General features: G+C 37.9%; 1 protein-coding gene across 8 annotated transcripts in view; it reads right to left on the reverse strand.

The window, feature by feature from the left end:
* ROBO1 (roundabout guidance receptor 1) overlaps positions 1 to 15,283 on the reverse strand; it is a 1,078,818-nt gene that overhangs the window by 410,728 nt on the left and 652,807 nt on the right. Inside the window, exon 1 of one of the 8 annotated variants that reach the window (XM_036881500.2) lies at positions 2,060 to 3,240. The exons of the other annotated variants lie outside the window; for them this stretch is intronic. Coding sequence (XP_036737395.2) covers positions 2,060 to 2,114 — 55 coding nt within the window. The 5' untranslated portion in view covers positions 2,115 to 3,240. Of the gene's footprint in view, positions 1 to 2,059; positions 3,241 to 15,283 lie in introns of those variants that run through there. 8 annotated transcript variants of the gene reach the window in all.

The following is a 15,283-nucleotide window of genomic DNA, read 5'->3' on the forward strand; positions in this document are numbered from 1 at the left end:
ACTTCATGTTAAATATGAAAGAACACTTCACAAAGACACCTCTGACCTGCAACCTGACAAATAAATCAGATAAGCACACCTATTAAGAAAAACATATGTTTATCAAACATCAGTGGCTTATATGGAAAATCAAATTAGAAAAACAAAGCCAGAAATCAGTTTAGCTTCAAGATTATAAATGCCTTTTATCTATTTAAATTACAAACCTTGGATACTAGCCACTCATAAAATTATTAAATCTGAGAGGACCTTACACCCTCCCCCGCAGATATTTCTCCAAGTGAAGACAGAATTTGCTCCCTGACTCAACCAGCTTTCAGTGATACCCTATTAGTGTGACCCTATCTTTAATCTACAGCCATGATAAAATGTCCCAACATATACAAACTCAGCGCAAACAGTGACTAATGACCATTAATCCCCCTATCTTCAGTAATCTGCCCCTCCAGTCATTTATCATACTGACACTTCACTTTACACACGTGAATAAACTTTAACCAAGAAGGTGAATCAACAAAAATCTCAAAGGTATCTGAAGCTGTAAATTAAACTAGGGAGAGACACAGCAAAGAGAGACAAATAGATCAGATCTTAATGTTTTTGATTTGTATCCAAGGCTGGAAGTGGGGGTAGGGGACTACTGTTCAATCATTTAGATCTGCTAACTTGGAAAAAAAACTACATTACAGAAAGGGGAGGCTGGAAGTAAGAAGAGGTGGCTCCAAAGAGTTAATTTAATCTATCCATCCAACCACCGTGACATATAAGAAAACTTTGTTTTTTTCTGTTTTCTTCAAAGTAACAATTTAATAAATTTTGTCGTGTAGTTGCCTAGATCCCCTTCAGTCAGAAAGTATATCTAGTGGACTAACAGTCTTCTAGGGTTTGTTGTTTGTTGGCTATCATTTAGCTGATGTGAGTTTCTCTTTTTCTATTTTATATTTCATTAACTTAAGTAAAATCCTTTGTCAAATATAACCACAGTCATGGACCACAGAAAGCTCAAACCAACCTTTCAAAACTGTCTCATAATCATGCAAATTGAATAACTCTAGCCTATAGGCCCTGATGCAACTCGAAGCTCAGTGTGCGACTATAAAAAAATTCCGAGGTCCATGTGTGTGTGTGTGTGTGCGCGCGCGCGCGCGCGTGTGTTTTAAGGCTTGAAATTGGATCCTTGATTGAAACCAGAATCTACCAAAAGGAAAGAAAGAAAAGTTGAGTCGTGGTTCTGTTCACTCGTAGTAAAAGTTTCTTAGGGAGTGTAAGAACACTGTATTTAAGGGTGGATACAGTGTTTGTACTCTTACAGCAGCAGGATCCCATTGCAGCATCCTTCCAACACTTCATATGGAGAGTTTCAGCACTATTTAATTATTCCCCCAAATTCTAAATTCAGCCTTGTTTTCCCTTGCCAATGAAAATTCCCAGGCAACTAACTGTTCCCTTTCAGATACTTGCAACTAACTGCCTCTTTTCCTTCTAACCCAGCCAGGCAGAGTGGCTAGTTTATATCCTACCGTAAGGAGTTATTTCCTAAAGTTTCTTCAGAATCTAATTTAATTACAGACTTCGGTTACATAAAACAACTACTAATAACCCCTTGTGCTCGGAAAAGGAGGGGCGAATTGGAGAACAGGTTCAGGAATCCTGGCGGGTCTCTGGGCCCCCAGTTCTCAGAGCACATCTCCCTCCGCGAAGCAGCGGCCGAGGGATGAAACTCATTTGGCTCATCCTGAGGGCCCAAGCTCACCGCCTGCGGCTGCCCCCTCCTACCCTGCAGCTCAGACGGGAGTGCCCTGAACTTGGCAAAAGGCCGAGGTCTGCGATGTGGCTTGGGGTGAGGTGGGGTGGGGGTAGGGGGGTCTTGAGGGATGAGGGGACAAGGACAATCCAAAGTGCGAACCAAGAACCTGTTCGCCTAAAACTCCTGCAGGCATCGAGCCCATCCGCCCTTAGAAGGGAGAGGTCGCCGAAGTGCAGTACGGCGTTTGATTGTGAAAAGGGAGAGGGGGCGTGCAAGGGGGATGAAGGACGAAGAGAGAAGACGCAGGATTACCTGAGCAGAGACATATTAATCCAAAGAGGTAAAAGTGAGCAGGCTCCGCGATCATTGTCCTCGGGTGGATCCTGCATACAGTCTCATGCCAAGAGGAGGGAGTAGAAATGGGGTGCCCAAATTTATGAAGCCACACACACAAAGGCTTAATATAAGCAACGTGGGTCAGTCCGCCAGTTTTCAAAGCAATTACTTGTCGACCTTTCCGGACGCTTGTCAGTATCTCAAAGCCCTTCTCAAACTAAGAATTTCAAGGTTTGCCTTCTCTGGTTCCAGGGCTTGCGAGGAGGCTCGGCCACTTCCAAGGACCATCCAAAGCGAACAACAAAGAGCCGAAGCAGAACAGTTGTGCGGTTTCCTGCCTCCGCGGTCTTGCCGAGCCTCCCGGCGTGCTCCCCCACACAGAGTGCCCGAGCGCGCGACGAGGGCAGGCGCGGCGGCCGCGAAGTTGGGGTGTGAGAACGGGCTGCGGAGAGCCAAGAAGCGCTTCTCCGTCTCCAGGCGAGCCCAGTCAACAGAGGGCCGCCCACGGCGGCGGCAGAGGCAGCCGATGCAGTAGCGGGAGCTCGGGAGGATAGGCACAGGGTGCCGGGGGTGTGCCTGGGTGACTCCACGCGCCGGCGGCGAGCGAGGGGGCGGTGCGGCGGCAGCGGTTCCCTGGGCGGGCCCTTGTTCCCATCACTTGGGAGATGCGGAGGGGACGGGGCACAGCGGCAGTTCCGCAGACACACGCACGCCTCCCCGGCGCCCCCAGCCCCGCACGGCGCTCACCATCTCCCCCGACCCCTCGCCCGCAGGGGCGCACGCAAGACACCCCGAACTCTTCGTGGCTGGGACACTGGAGCCCAAACTTCTTGAGGGTGGCTGCCCGCAGCTCTGGCTCGTGCTTGCTGCAGACAGGCAGCTCCCCGGGACGGCGGAGAGGGGCGCGGAGGATGCTGCCGCGGACGGGAGCGACGGCCGCCGCGGCTCACCCAGCTCCTCTGGGGTCTGCAACGTCTGAAGTTTCCGCTCTCACGCAGCCTCTTCTCAGGCTCAATTGCTTGTGGGTTTCCCCCAACGTCCGCGCGACTCCCAGTTTCCTCCCTCTCCTCCCAGGCCGGTGAATACTTAAAGGGGCCGCGCGGTCCTTTCCATGCTTCACTCTACACTCTCCACACGCTGGTCTGGCAAGGTCAGCTCCTTAATATTTCCATCCACAAGTCAGGGGTGCCCGACTGCGCCCTCAGGTGAGAATCAAACTGCTCGAGATCAGAAATCCAAGCGAATGGGAACTTGCCTTGCAGCTCTCGCCCCCCTAGCTCCCCTGCACCTTTCTCCAAATGGAACCTCCCAGCCAAAGACTTCAAAAATCCTCCTGGTCCAGCTTTAACCTCTTCCTTACCGCTTAGAGAAGTTGGAATAAACTCTCAAACAACTCTACCCTCATTCTTCCCCGTTCCCATTAAAAATAAATAAATAAATACAAATTTGGGCAAACAAGCCTTTAAGACAGGAAGTAGACAGATGACTATATACATCAATAAATAGGCACTCTTTTAAAAAAAAATCACTTTCTTTTAAATTGCAGTTGTTGAAGGTAATGTATGAAAGCTATTTAATCCAACTGGAGCAGGCCTGGACCGTGGGATCTTTTCCTTATATTTAAGGAAGAGCCTCTCCTTCGACTTCACTGACTCCGGGAATTAAAATGTTAACAATGGGGAAGTAATTAAGGAAGAGGGACAAATGCAAAAAACATTCTTGACTACCCCAGAGTTTGCGGTTTATAATGAGGTTATAAGAGAAACCATTGAGCATTTCAAAACCAGAGGGTGTGGGCTTTGACACACCCACCCTGAAATCCCAACCTACCAGTTCTTAACTCTGCTACCATGCCAAATCTGTTTTCTCTTCTGAAAAATAGGGACTCTTGAGATTAACAAATACGAATAAATCATACCCAAGGCAAAACAAACCTGACACATCTGACAGGCATTCTTGCATTCATTTATTAATTCTTTCTGTCAATTAAATAAGACACTGGATGCAAAACACTGTGTGTTGAGTGCCCAATAAATGGTAGATACTGGTTTGTAGAACAATCCCCTTCCTAATAAATACTTACTTACAAAGTTATTACAATAACTTCAAAATTATAATTTGATACCTATCAGGATATATAGCAAAACCTGCTTTCAGTGGTTATCTCTGGAGGAGAAATATGTGTTAGATCAGGGGTGAGTATGGATTTGCTCTATTCTGTACAATGTTGTGCTTTTCTTTCTTTTTAACGTGAGCACGTACATTGCCTAATGAAAGCTGAAGCTTCAAAAGCAAATCATATGTTCATTTGGTTTGCTGCTGGTACAACCAGTGACCTTGGAGCAGCCTTTTGTAGAAAGAAACTCTGTTTAACAGCAACTATCTCTGAAAGTGAAAGATAGTTTAATCCTGAGAAAGCTGACTGAAAATTCAGTAAACAGGCTGGAGATAAGAATTCAAAGACTCTAACCAAAATCTTTCCAGCAATAAAAACAAGAATGTGCAGTAAATGCTGAAAAACACACATCGATTTGGTCTTTGTGAAAGGATGTTTAGTGAGAAACACATAATATATATCTTTTTTCTTAGGATAAAATATGCTTTTAAGATAAGCCTACGTAGTAATAGAAAATAAATGAACTAAAGCATAGTACTTGAGAAAGAGAAAGAGAGGGGGAGAAAATCCTTCAAATCCTCATGTCATGTGAGTGCATTTGAAAAAGATTATTTTGAATGTCCATGTAGTAAAGGATATTAGGATGTTTACTTTTAAATAAAAAGTGGAGTATGTGTAAGGATTCCTACTGCACTGCTTCTCCCAAGTGGAACTCCTGGTCTCTAGAAGTTGGCTAAGATTTCTCAAAACCTCCTTAAACATTTGTCATTTCTCACTGTCATTGAATGGAAACCATATTCATTCTTATTTATCCCTTTATTTCTCAAGTTAGCAACATTCCTCCACCCCAAAAACACCTCCCTCTTACTCGTAGAGATGATATTACCTAGCAGAGTCAGCAATAAGATTCATCAAGAGGCTAACTTTTGGCCAGCTCCAGATGAGGGCCATCATCATCAACTCATATGTGCTGATCCTTGCTTCTTCCCCTGCCTTATCCACGGTGTACTTTTATGTCAATTACATCAGTAAAGATGGCATCTGAAGACAATAATTTATATTCAGAAGGTATTAGAGATCTGTAACAAGTGAAACTCAATGTACCTGAGAATTTCTGCAACTACTTCCCTTCACTCACTCACTTTTACCCATGCAAACTAGCACTTAGTACATATCAGCTATGTGCAAGGAACCGTATAGCACTCTTTAGGGGCAAGATGCAAATAGAAACTCAGCACCAGAACCTCAGAGCTCTTCCTATAGGGATCTACACAAGCTCAGAATGGAACCTATCTGAAGAGGTAAAAACATAGTGTACTTGGGGTTAAATGGCAGCTCAGTGTATTCCTGGAAATAGATGAATCACAGCAACTTGTCACCTTTCCATTTTTATCCCTGATAAATATTAAATTACTAGAAGAATGCATGAAATGTTCAATGTGTATATGTGTGCCAGTGTGAGTGTATACACAAGAATACAGCACCTACATACATCAGGTTTGGGCACTTCGGCATGTGCATAGCACCCTGTCTTATTCCAGATTGGTTGGGAGACAAAGAGTAAGGTAAGGAGACAGTGTTTTTTGTTTTCATTTGCACTCAGAAACTCTATTTTGATCACTATGATCTGAATGAGTCATGGGTTCTAAAATTCCATTTGGAGAAGGTGGATCTTACTTGGAGCTTATGAAATTCAGGGTCCCTAAAATGTCTCCTTGAGAATTTTGAGGAAATCTGAAAGTAGTAATTTCTAGTAGCCCTATGAATAGATGCTTCTTTGGCAGTCACAGTTTTAAAGCAGTAATGTCTTTTGGGTTGGTCTGATCTGGTTTTGTCTTTCACATTAGTAGTTACAAGAACTCAGGAAATAACAAAACTCCCAGGTTCTCTCCAGGGATTCCAGATACCACTTACCCACATCAGAGGGAGCAGAGGGGAACTCCTGAGGGAAATACAAACCAGACCACTTTTCTCTTTCCCATCTTAGGAAGAAGCCTTAGAATCAGACCTCCCCAGGATGCAGCACAAATTCTATAAGATCTGGTGAGAAGCAGTGTGAAACATACAGCACACACTAAGGCTGTACTATGTATTCCTAGACACCACCTCTCAGGGTGCAAAAACTAGGTTGGCAATTTTTATGCAACAATGCTGAATAATCTGTGCAATCTTTGGTATCAAAGTTGAAAAACTAGATTGAATATTTGAATAATTTAATATTTGAGTATTTTTCTAAGTTTGGATATGAGAAGTCCATTCAAAATGGAAACTAAAGTAACCCTAATAAAGGAAGAATAAACTCACATTTGTTGGAACATCTGCGTTTCAAGAAGCCATGTTTCTAGTAAACATTGCTCACTCAACACCATGCTGCTACTCTAGTAATATCTCAGTCCCATACTCCTGATATTTAAGAACTTCAGTTTTCCTTACTAAACTGCATATAGTAGTTACCAAGGGGAAGCCTTGGTTTTGTTTAAATGAGGAACGCTGTTGTTGCTTAATGGATTCTAGTTGTCATATGTGACAGCAAGAAGTAACATGTAATAAATCACACTTGGTGGGGTATAGCTTCACATGCAATAGAAGTTCAAGGGAGACAGATGATTTAGGATTAGAGTAGTTTGAAACAAAAAAAGAAAAAATGCTTGGCAGGATTTTAAAATACGTGTAACTTCATTCCTGTTCACAAAAGAGAATAAAATTTACCATGATACTTTCTTTCAAATATACACAGGGCACATTTTTTTTTTTTTTAGATAATTATTTTTTATTGAAGGGTAGTTGACGCACAGTATTACATTACATTAGTTTCAAGTGTACAACACAGTGATAAAACATTTATATACATAATTCTAGGTTCCAGCTATCACCCTACCAAGCTGTTACAATATCTTGACTATATTCCTTATGCTATACATTACATCCCGGTTACTTATTTATTTTACCATTGGAAGTCTGTCCTTTTTTTTTTTTTGTGAGGGCATCTCTCATATTTATTGATCAAATGGTTGTTAACGACAATAAAATTCTTACACAGGGCACATTTTAATACCATGACTTTTGTTTGTTTGCTTCTGTGCCCTTTAGAACAGGTAATAATGGTCCTAAACCAGGAACCAGAGAGAGGAGAGGTTTCCTGGGTTATCTGTCTTCACTTACTTAGGACTTAAGGTGTTGTCACCTGGGCCAATGTTTTCAATTCAGAAAAGGGTGGGATAGGGCTCCATGGGCCTCACCTAATCATGCTGTCCAGCCTCAGAATGACCTCCAGGGCTCATTTAAAACTATAACCTGTGATACACTCTGCTTTGCTGTGAAATCGCTGTGACTGTGTTTGCCTTTTATCATCTTGGGGACGTTGTAGATGTTCTCAGACTAGATGCTATATTGCTGAGTCCTTTTGGTAGGACCTAGGACTTTAACTGTTATCAACTGGGTCTCACTAGAATTTACCCCTGTAGTTTTAAGATTCATTTTTGGAGATAAAGGAGAGGACATTGGGAGGTAGCACTGATTGAGGGAGATGTTTGGGGCCCTTTACAAACATTATCTGATCTAATTCTCACCATGGTCATGTGAGCATTATTATCTTTATTTGGAGATGAGGTTGAAAGAGTAAACCATTAACTCAAAGTTCAGAGATCCAGAAACTATGGATCTAATATTCGAACCAGATTGTTTTGAACCAAAGAACAAGGGGGAGAAAAACAAACAAACAAAAGAATTCCAAATAGGATAGGCTGGCGAGACTGGAGTCAATGCATTTAAGGATTTGCCAAAGTCTTTAATATGCAAATAAGCATGCTGAGTCAGGACCCTCCCCCTTCCCATCCCTAAGACTGTCTGCAGAGCTCTATCTTTTTGGAAAACACTGCTTATTCTATGCCTTGCTACTGCTGTGTAATATAGCCAATGTTCCCACCTGCAGAATAAGATCTTCAGCTTTCCTTGACTAAACTTCATATGGTACTTCCTTGGGGAAAAACTTACTTGTCTTGAAATGAGGAATGCAGAATTCCTTACTGAAAACGACTGGACACAAGCAACTGCACTTGTAGGCCATACTTCCTGGAGCAGCCAGAGAGGTTCTGTCAGAACCTGAGTCAGACTCTGTCTCTTCTCTGCTCAAAACCCCCCACTCTCACTTAGGGTGAAAGCTCACTCTTTCCAGAAGTCTACCAGCCTCACATGAGCTGGTTTCCCAACCTTCCCTGACAGCATCTCTTCCCTCCTACACTGGTCCACTTTGCCCCACCCCAGGGACCTCTATGCTCTTCCTAGAATTGTATCAGGCATTCCCCTGCTTCAGAAATTTTGCTGAAATACTCACTTCCATAAATCTGCAAACTTAACGCTCTTTTTTTTCTCAGATTTTAATAAAATCAAACCTCAGGGGAGCCTTTTCTGGCTACCAGCTTTAAAATTACATCTTTACACAATACTTTCATACCTTTTTCATGATTTGTTTTTCTGTGTTTTGTATTGTTTTTCTCCATAGCACCTATCCTGACATAATATGCTACATATTTTCTTATTTATTTGTATTGACTGCTCCATTCCTCCTAGAATGTTATATGAGGTCAGGGATTCTCGACTATTTTATTTACTCTTATATTCCCAGTATCCAAAATAGTGCTTCGAACCTCATAGGCAGAGTCAAATGTTTGTTGAATGAGTGAATGAATGAGTCTTATTTCATTGTTAATTAATCTTTTGAAAAAAAAGCTTCTTTAATAAACCTATTTCTATATTTCTAAAGTGTATTTTACCCAATATATATAGTTTGGTCATTTATCCACATTAACTAACAGAGAGCTAATAGGGAATGTCATACATGGTGTTGATGTCTTAGTGGACTTCAGTGACTTGGAAAGCAAGGTTCTCACTAAGTAAGCACTACTGACTTGGGTCAAATTATTTGGGAGCAAAGTGGTTGGAATCTTAGTTTAAAGTATATAATGTTCCAATTAGAAGCAACCTGCAAGATGAACTTTTCATAAATGAGAAACCTGAAGCCTAAAGGAACTGGCTTTCCTCAAAACTCTCCTTTAACTAGGTGCTGTATTCAAAACTAGAACCTCGTCCTTCAAATTGATAGAGATTTCTTTCCATCAGAGCAGGTAGATCAGAAATTTTTGATCAAGACTCTCTACCTTTAGAATACTTCCATCATTATCTATGGTACAGTATAATACATATTATGTTATTATTGTGTTATAGTGTTACATATTTCTGACTTATTTTCAGTAAGTGGGAAACATGGCTCTTTTTTTCAATCTCCAGCTCCTAATAGAATAAAAAATAAGAACAACAGCCAACATTTATATAGTATTATGTGCTATAAAGGTACTGTTCTAAGTATTTTATATATTCTCACTAATTTAAATTTTCAGAAACACATTATTAGATCAGTTACCATTATTATCCTACTTTATACATGAGGAGATGGAGGTGTTCAGTCACTATGAGGCCAAACACAGCCATGGCTCCCTGGATCTTACCTCGACAACAGATGATGAGGTGCTGCTGAAAGGTGATAAAGTTATTCTTACTAATTTGGTTCTAGCTGGAGAAAGCTATCAATATATAAGTTTTGTTTTGTTGGTTTGAAGATCTACTTTGATTTTGGGAGTAAGAACAAGAAAATAATTCTAAAGTGTAAGCATCTGTAGTTCTGTATGGAATTTAGATGTTTAGATCTTTTTTATTTTATGTCCAAAATGTTCAAAAGGATTTTGCTTCTCTTAACTCTGATAAGAAAGCATAGAAAAATATATAATACAAGTTTGTTAACACACTCAAAGTATACTGAAAAACATAAAGATGGATTATATTTATAAATTGCAATAGAATTTTGCTGTCTTTTGGTTTCTTCCTGATATATCTAGAACCAGGAATATACTATTCTTATCCTGAATTAAAATTCTCTTAAGTTGGGATCATAGTTAACATCTGCACAGCTGAATGACACTCCATAGGCTTACAATTTGAATACAAATTGACTATTTTGTAAGTAATTTACATTATGTTTAATTCTGCAGATGTGTTTTACCAAACTGTTTACTATTTTTGGTTTTTCATTGATTTACAAAAAACCTTTCAAGAAATATTTAGAAGATTAAGGTATATGTTGGGATTTATGTCTCATTTTGTAAATTCATTATGTTTAGTCCCACCTGCTGCTTTGTTTATTCTGAATATTTTAACCAGATTGTAACAGTTACTTTAATCAGCTCATTGCGAAATATTATGTTGATTTGAAAAACATCTTGAAATTCTATTAGAGTTTCCTATTTAGAGCTTATTTTCTCGGTCAACAAATAAAAAGCAGACCTAAATATTTAATGTTATACTAACTTTGTAAAAAGAGTATCCAAGTCTATCATGAATGAAAATAATAATAACAGCAATAACAAATAATTCATTAAGTTGTATTATTATATATCATATTGGAAGTTTTATGTTATTTATTTCATAGCATATTAATGTATCTCTCTTGTAACTTACAGAAAAATGACTTCTCATTTCAAAAGTTAAATTGAGGCTTTGGGATTTTATAGCTTTATGGTGTAATTGAGGACTAGGATTCTAAATATGGAGGTGCTCATTCTTGTGGATAAATACTGAATCCATATCCAATAGTGGTCCCTGAAAACACAACTGTTGTTGAAAATTGACATGAAATGTAAATCTACTGTCTTAACAACAAGGATAATTATATATTTTCCTAAGAGTTTAATCACCTCCTCTCTAGTATCCTGGCCATTTTCCAAAAAGAAGTCATCCAATTCTTTTATTCTAACTAAGTCTTTGTTGATTTGATCTAATCTTATCTTCTCAATTTCCTATCACTATATACTACTTTAAACCTGCTTTATTACACCTAAAAGGTAGAATTTCACCGGTACTGTACATATCTTGTTGCATTTAAGTATCATATGAGTATCTTTGAAACAAAACAGATGTTTGCTGAAGCCAGTAAAACAACCTTACCGAGAAAACCATCATACAGAACTTTATCTTTTTATTCACAGATTTCTAATCATTACCTTTTACCTACATGTTTCAACTACAAAGTAAACAATTGTTTTGCTAATTATAGCATGTTAATGTTGTGCCACAAATATTATTAGAGTATAAACTAATAATATTGCTTGCATTCCTATATTCAGATGCTAATTTTTTCTAATGAGGTTTCATTTATTTCTCTTCAAAATATAGGAGTAATACACTTTTAGAACATTTGAAGAATACAAAAAACAAAAATTTACAATAATGCTATCAAATGTAATCACATATGCTATCAACATTTTATTGTATAGCCTTTTTTCATCTTTCTTTTTTAACTTTGCATGTATAGAATTTTCTTCTTATAATATGTAATAATACCCTAAAAGCTGCTATGTAGCCTACATTTTCACTCAATAGTATGCCATAACATATTTTCCATGTCATAAAATATTCTTCAACAACACCATCATTAAAAGAGTGAAACAGAATACCATTATATGAATGTACTAAAAACATGTAACTAATCTCCAATGGCTACATATTTAGGTTAATGCCAATTGCCAATAAGACACACATAATCAGATTTTTAAAAAATCATATTAGGAATGCTGTCTTGATAGTCAAACTGTTAATAAGTTTAATTTTAATCATAAGCAGTCTATTGAAGCAATACATACACTCCACAATTTAAGCATCTTAATTGTTTGGAGTTACCATGCAGATTGTTCAAATGGTCTTAAACCAACATATATAAGAACTGAAGATCACAGACAACAATGAAGAACTATTACACAATTCTTAACACCTAAAACTTTCACTTTTGTTTCCCAATAGGCTTATTGTTTATTTGTCCAAGGGGTGGCTTTTGTTTTCATTACAACTGGTTAATAAATGAAAAATGTTCATATTTCACAAGTATGCTTGATTTTCACAGATCTTACATTGCACATCAGAAAGTAAACTATTTTCTTTTAGCAAGGGCAATACATCAAGACATAAGGCTTTCTCTAAACAATTACCTTTGCAAACAAATATAAACTTAAGCACAAATTATTATTTTGCTAATTGTTCTTTCAGCTGGGAGTATATATTGCTTAACATTCAACTATCATAACTATTGGCCATGACCATAATGTGACTATATATATATAGTCTAAATAGGAATTAACCTGGATGTGCTATATGCATTCTATCCAAATCACATTATATTAGTTAACATCACTTATTTCTTGATTTTCCTTTAAATCCTACATGTGGCTAATTGTGCAATAACAGTTTGAAAAATTCAATTATCTTCCCTTCCCTGGCGAAATATGAACCATAAAGTTAGAATAATTATAGGAAAGGCGTCAAGTTTCACACTGGATGCCTTAACTGATCACTTTTTAAAGATCAGATCTTTATCTGGCAAATCCATCTGTTTTAAATAATTGTGCATTTTTGTCAATTCTGTTTTACTCATAGAGAAATGTACAGAACACTTGGCAGGGTCTAATTAATAAACCAGATTATCCACTATACTAGATTTTTCTGATCTTATCACTTTAATATTTCACAACAGTGAGAATACTAGAAAAGGTGATAATGAGATAGAGATGTTTCTTTAGACATGTTTTTACATCTTAGAACATCATTAAATGTGTTTTCCAGGTGGAAACTGCATGATTAAGGGGCTAGAATGCAATCTGAGGAGCTTGCCTTTTAACCTAGACTTCCCCTAGGTAACTCCTACTTATTCTTTGTTTCCATTGAAAATCTTTTCCCCAGAAAAGCCCTCCCAGACCTTCCCCAAAAGATCAGGTGTGTCTGTAAAATGCTTAGAGAAACTTTGACTATTTCTCCATAGCACTGATTTTAAATAATGGTTGTGAAAATATACCTTTTAAGCCTACCTTTCCTTCAAGTCTTATGAACTCCGCACTGGTAAAAAAGATTTCTGACTTATTCACCAACTATATTTTTAGCTCTTATCAACATACAGTGAACATAATTTTGTGCTTATGCTCCTGCATAATATACTAAGTTTTGAGAAATACTTAGACTAAGAGGAGGAAGATAGTGTAAATGCAGATATCTGGACTTTCATGCCTTTTACATTTAATCTAACTGTCCAATTCTTCTAGGAAAGGGGCAGTAACTAGAAGGTTGACTCTATTTTGGCATTCTCAAACCAGCAGGGAGGAGGAGGAGATCTGTCCTCCCTTCCTGACCCAGAGGATATCTGGCTCTGTCCAGACATATTTGTGGGTGTCACAACTGGGTGTAGGAGGGACGAAGTCACTCCTGGCATCTAGTGTTCAAAGGCAAGGGATCTGCTAAACATCATACATCATACAGCAGAATCCCACCCACAACAAAGAACAGTCTGGCCCAAAATATCAATAGTGTCAAGACAGACAGTCTTGTTCTAGTCTAACTCTAATATATTTTGATGGCTTTTTTTTTTCTTGTGAATATTAAATAAGATAGTGGACATGTGTCTTATAAATGGGGTAAGTTAGGTTTTAACTGTAAGCTTAGGCAAGCTTCTGTGTATATCTACTGCATAGGAAAATATTGTAACTATTGTAAAATTCTATGCAAACACAGACCAAAGTGTTATTAAATACTTTTATATCATAAAAAGAAAATGTAATTACATTCCTGTGGTAAATTACATATTAGATTTTATATAAAAACACATAATTTTTAATGTTTTTAAATTCCAGTGTGTACTTGGAATTAATGGTGTAAGGCAAAGTGTGAAGTTGAACTGGTGTGGACTTAACCAGATATGTGCTATTAAGAGTTGATCAGAAACCCTTTATGGTGCTAATTGGTAAATGCTACCATACTTGTCATGATCCAGCAGACAGTAACACAATTTTGCTTTTGTGCAGAAAAGGCTTTGAATGAGCATACAGTAAATGCTATCTGTTGATATATTTCAGAGCATGTAAATATACTTTCATTTGTATTTCCTTAGTAAAAAAACCAGATACATCAAATATTTATACAACTTTCACTATACTAGAAGATAAAGGAATGTCTGAGGCAAATTCTAAGTCAAGAGTGCTTAGTGTTTGATGAGGCACAATATTTGTAAAATGCATAAAGATATCTCTGTCCTTGGTAAGCTAGGTAACCATGGATATGTTTCTTAAATCTTTAAGACCTGTTTCCTTTTACATTAAGAGAATAGCAGTTCTTATCTTAGAGGAAGATTAAAACAAATAATACAACTAAAGTGCTAAATATGGTGTTTAGAGTATGCAAAGATTAAATATAAAGTGATTCCTATTGTTGTGATTTCATTGTGAAGATGAGAGCACTACCCTGGGAACTTCAGGATTAAGTTTATACTCAGTATGGAAGACTGCAGGTTTTTTTTTTTTCACTTAATAAAACAAAGTATATACGGTTTGTTGCCTCAGAGATTGTTCAGAAAGCTATAAATGCAGTTTAAAAGACATCTACATACAACAAACTTCTAAAATAACTCAAAATTTAATTGTATTAAGGGACTTTGAAATCAGTACAGTATTTAGAAACCAATATTCTCAAACAACAGCATATCAGTGGGGATCTATTTTTGAATAGTCCAACTGGGTATATGCTAAAATCAAAGTTGCCATGGTATATCTGAAATGTGATAGTCTGCCAGTGCTCAAATATTGTTAATGTACTACTCTCAAAGTATATCCCCTCTTAAATGTTATGACAATAAGTAAACATGGTTTTAAAACCAACCAAGGATTAAACTTCCTAAATTAGAAATTTGGAATTTAAAAGATGTATTTTTCATTTTATTCCTCTGACAAAATGATAAAACCTGTCTAGGACGGTATTTCATTACAAGTTCTGAAATGTACACCCTGGCTTACATAGGGTCTAAAGTCAAGAGAATGAAAATACAATACTCCATATCTATATTTAAGCATCATGAAATTAGCTTTCTTATTCATGCTTATTTATTTGTGGGTAGATGAGACGTAAGGGCAGGAAACACTAGCTTTTAGAATCCATCAGTAATTTAAGGCTGGGAGGTCCAGAGACATTTTCTCTGACACAATAATAGTGATGTGTATTGA

The sequence above is a fragment of the Manis pentadactyla genome, chromosome 1 (genome assembly GCF_030020395.1).
Source record: "Manis pentadactyla isolate mManPen7 chromosome 1, mManPen7.hap1, whole genome shotgun sequence".
In the NCBI taxonomy this organism is placed as follows: Eukaryota; Metazoa; Chordata; class Mammalia; order Pholidota; family Manidae; genus Manis; species Manis pentadactyla.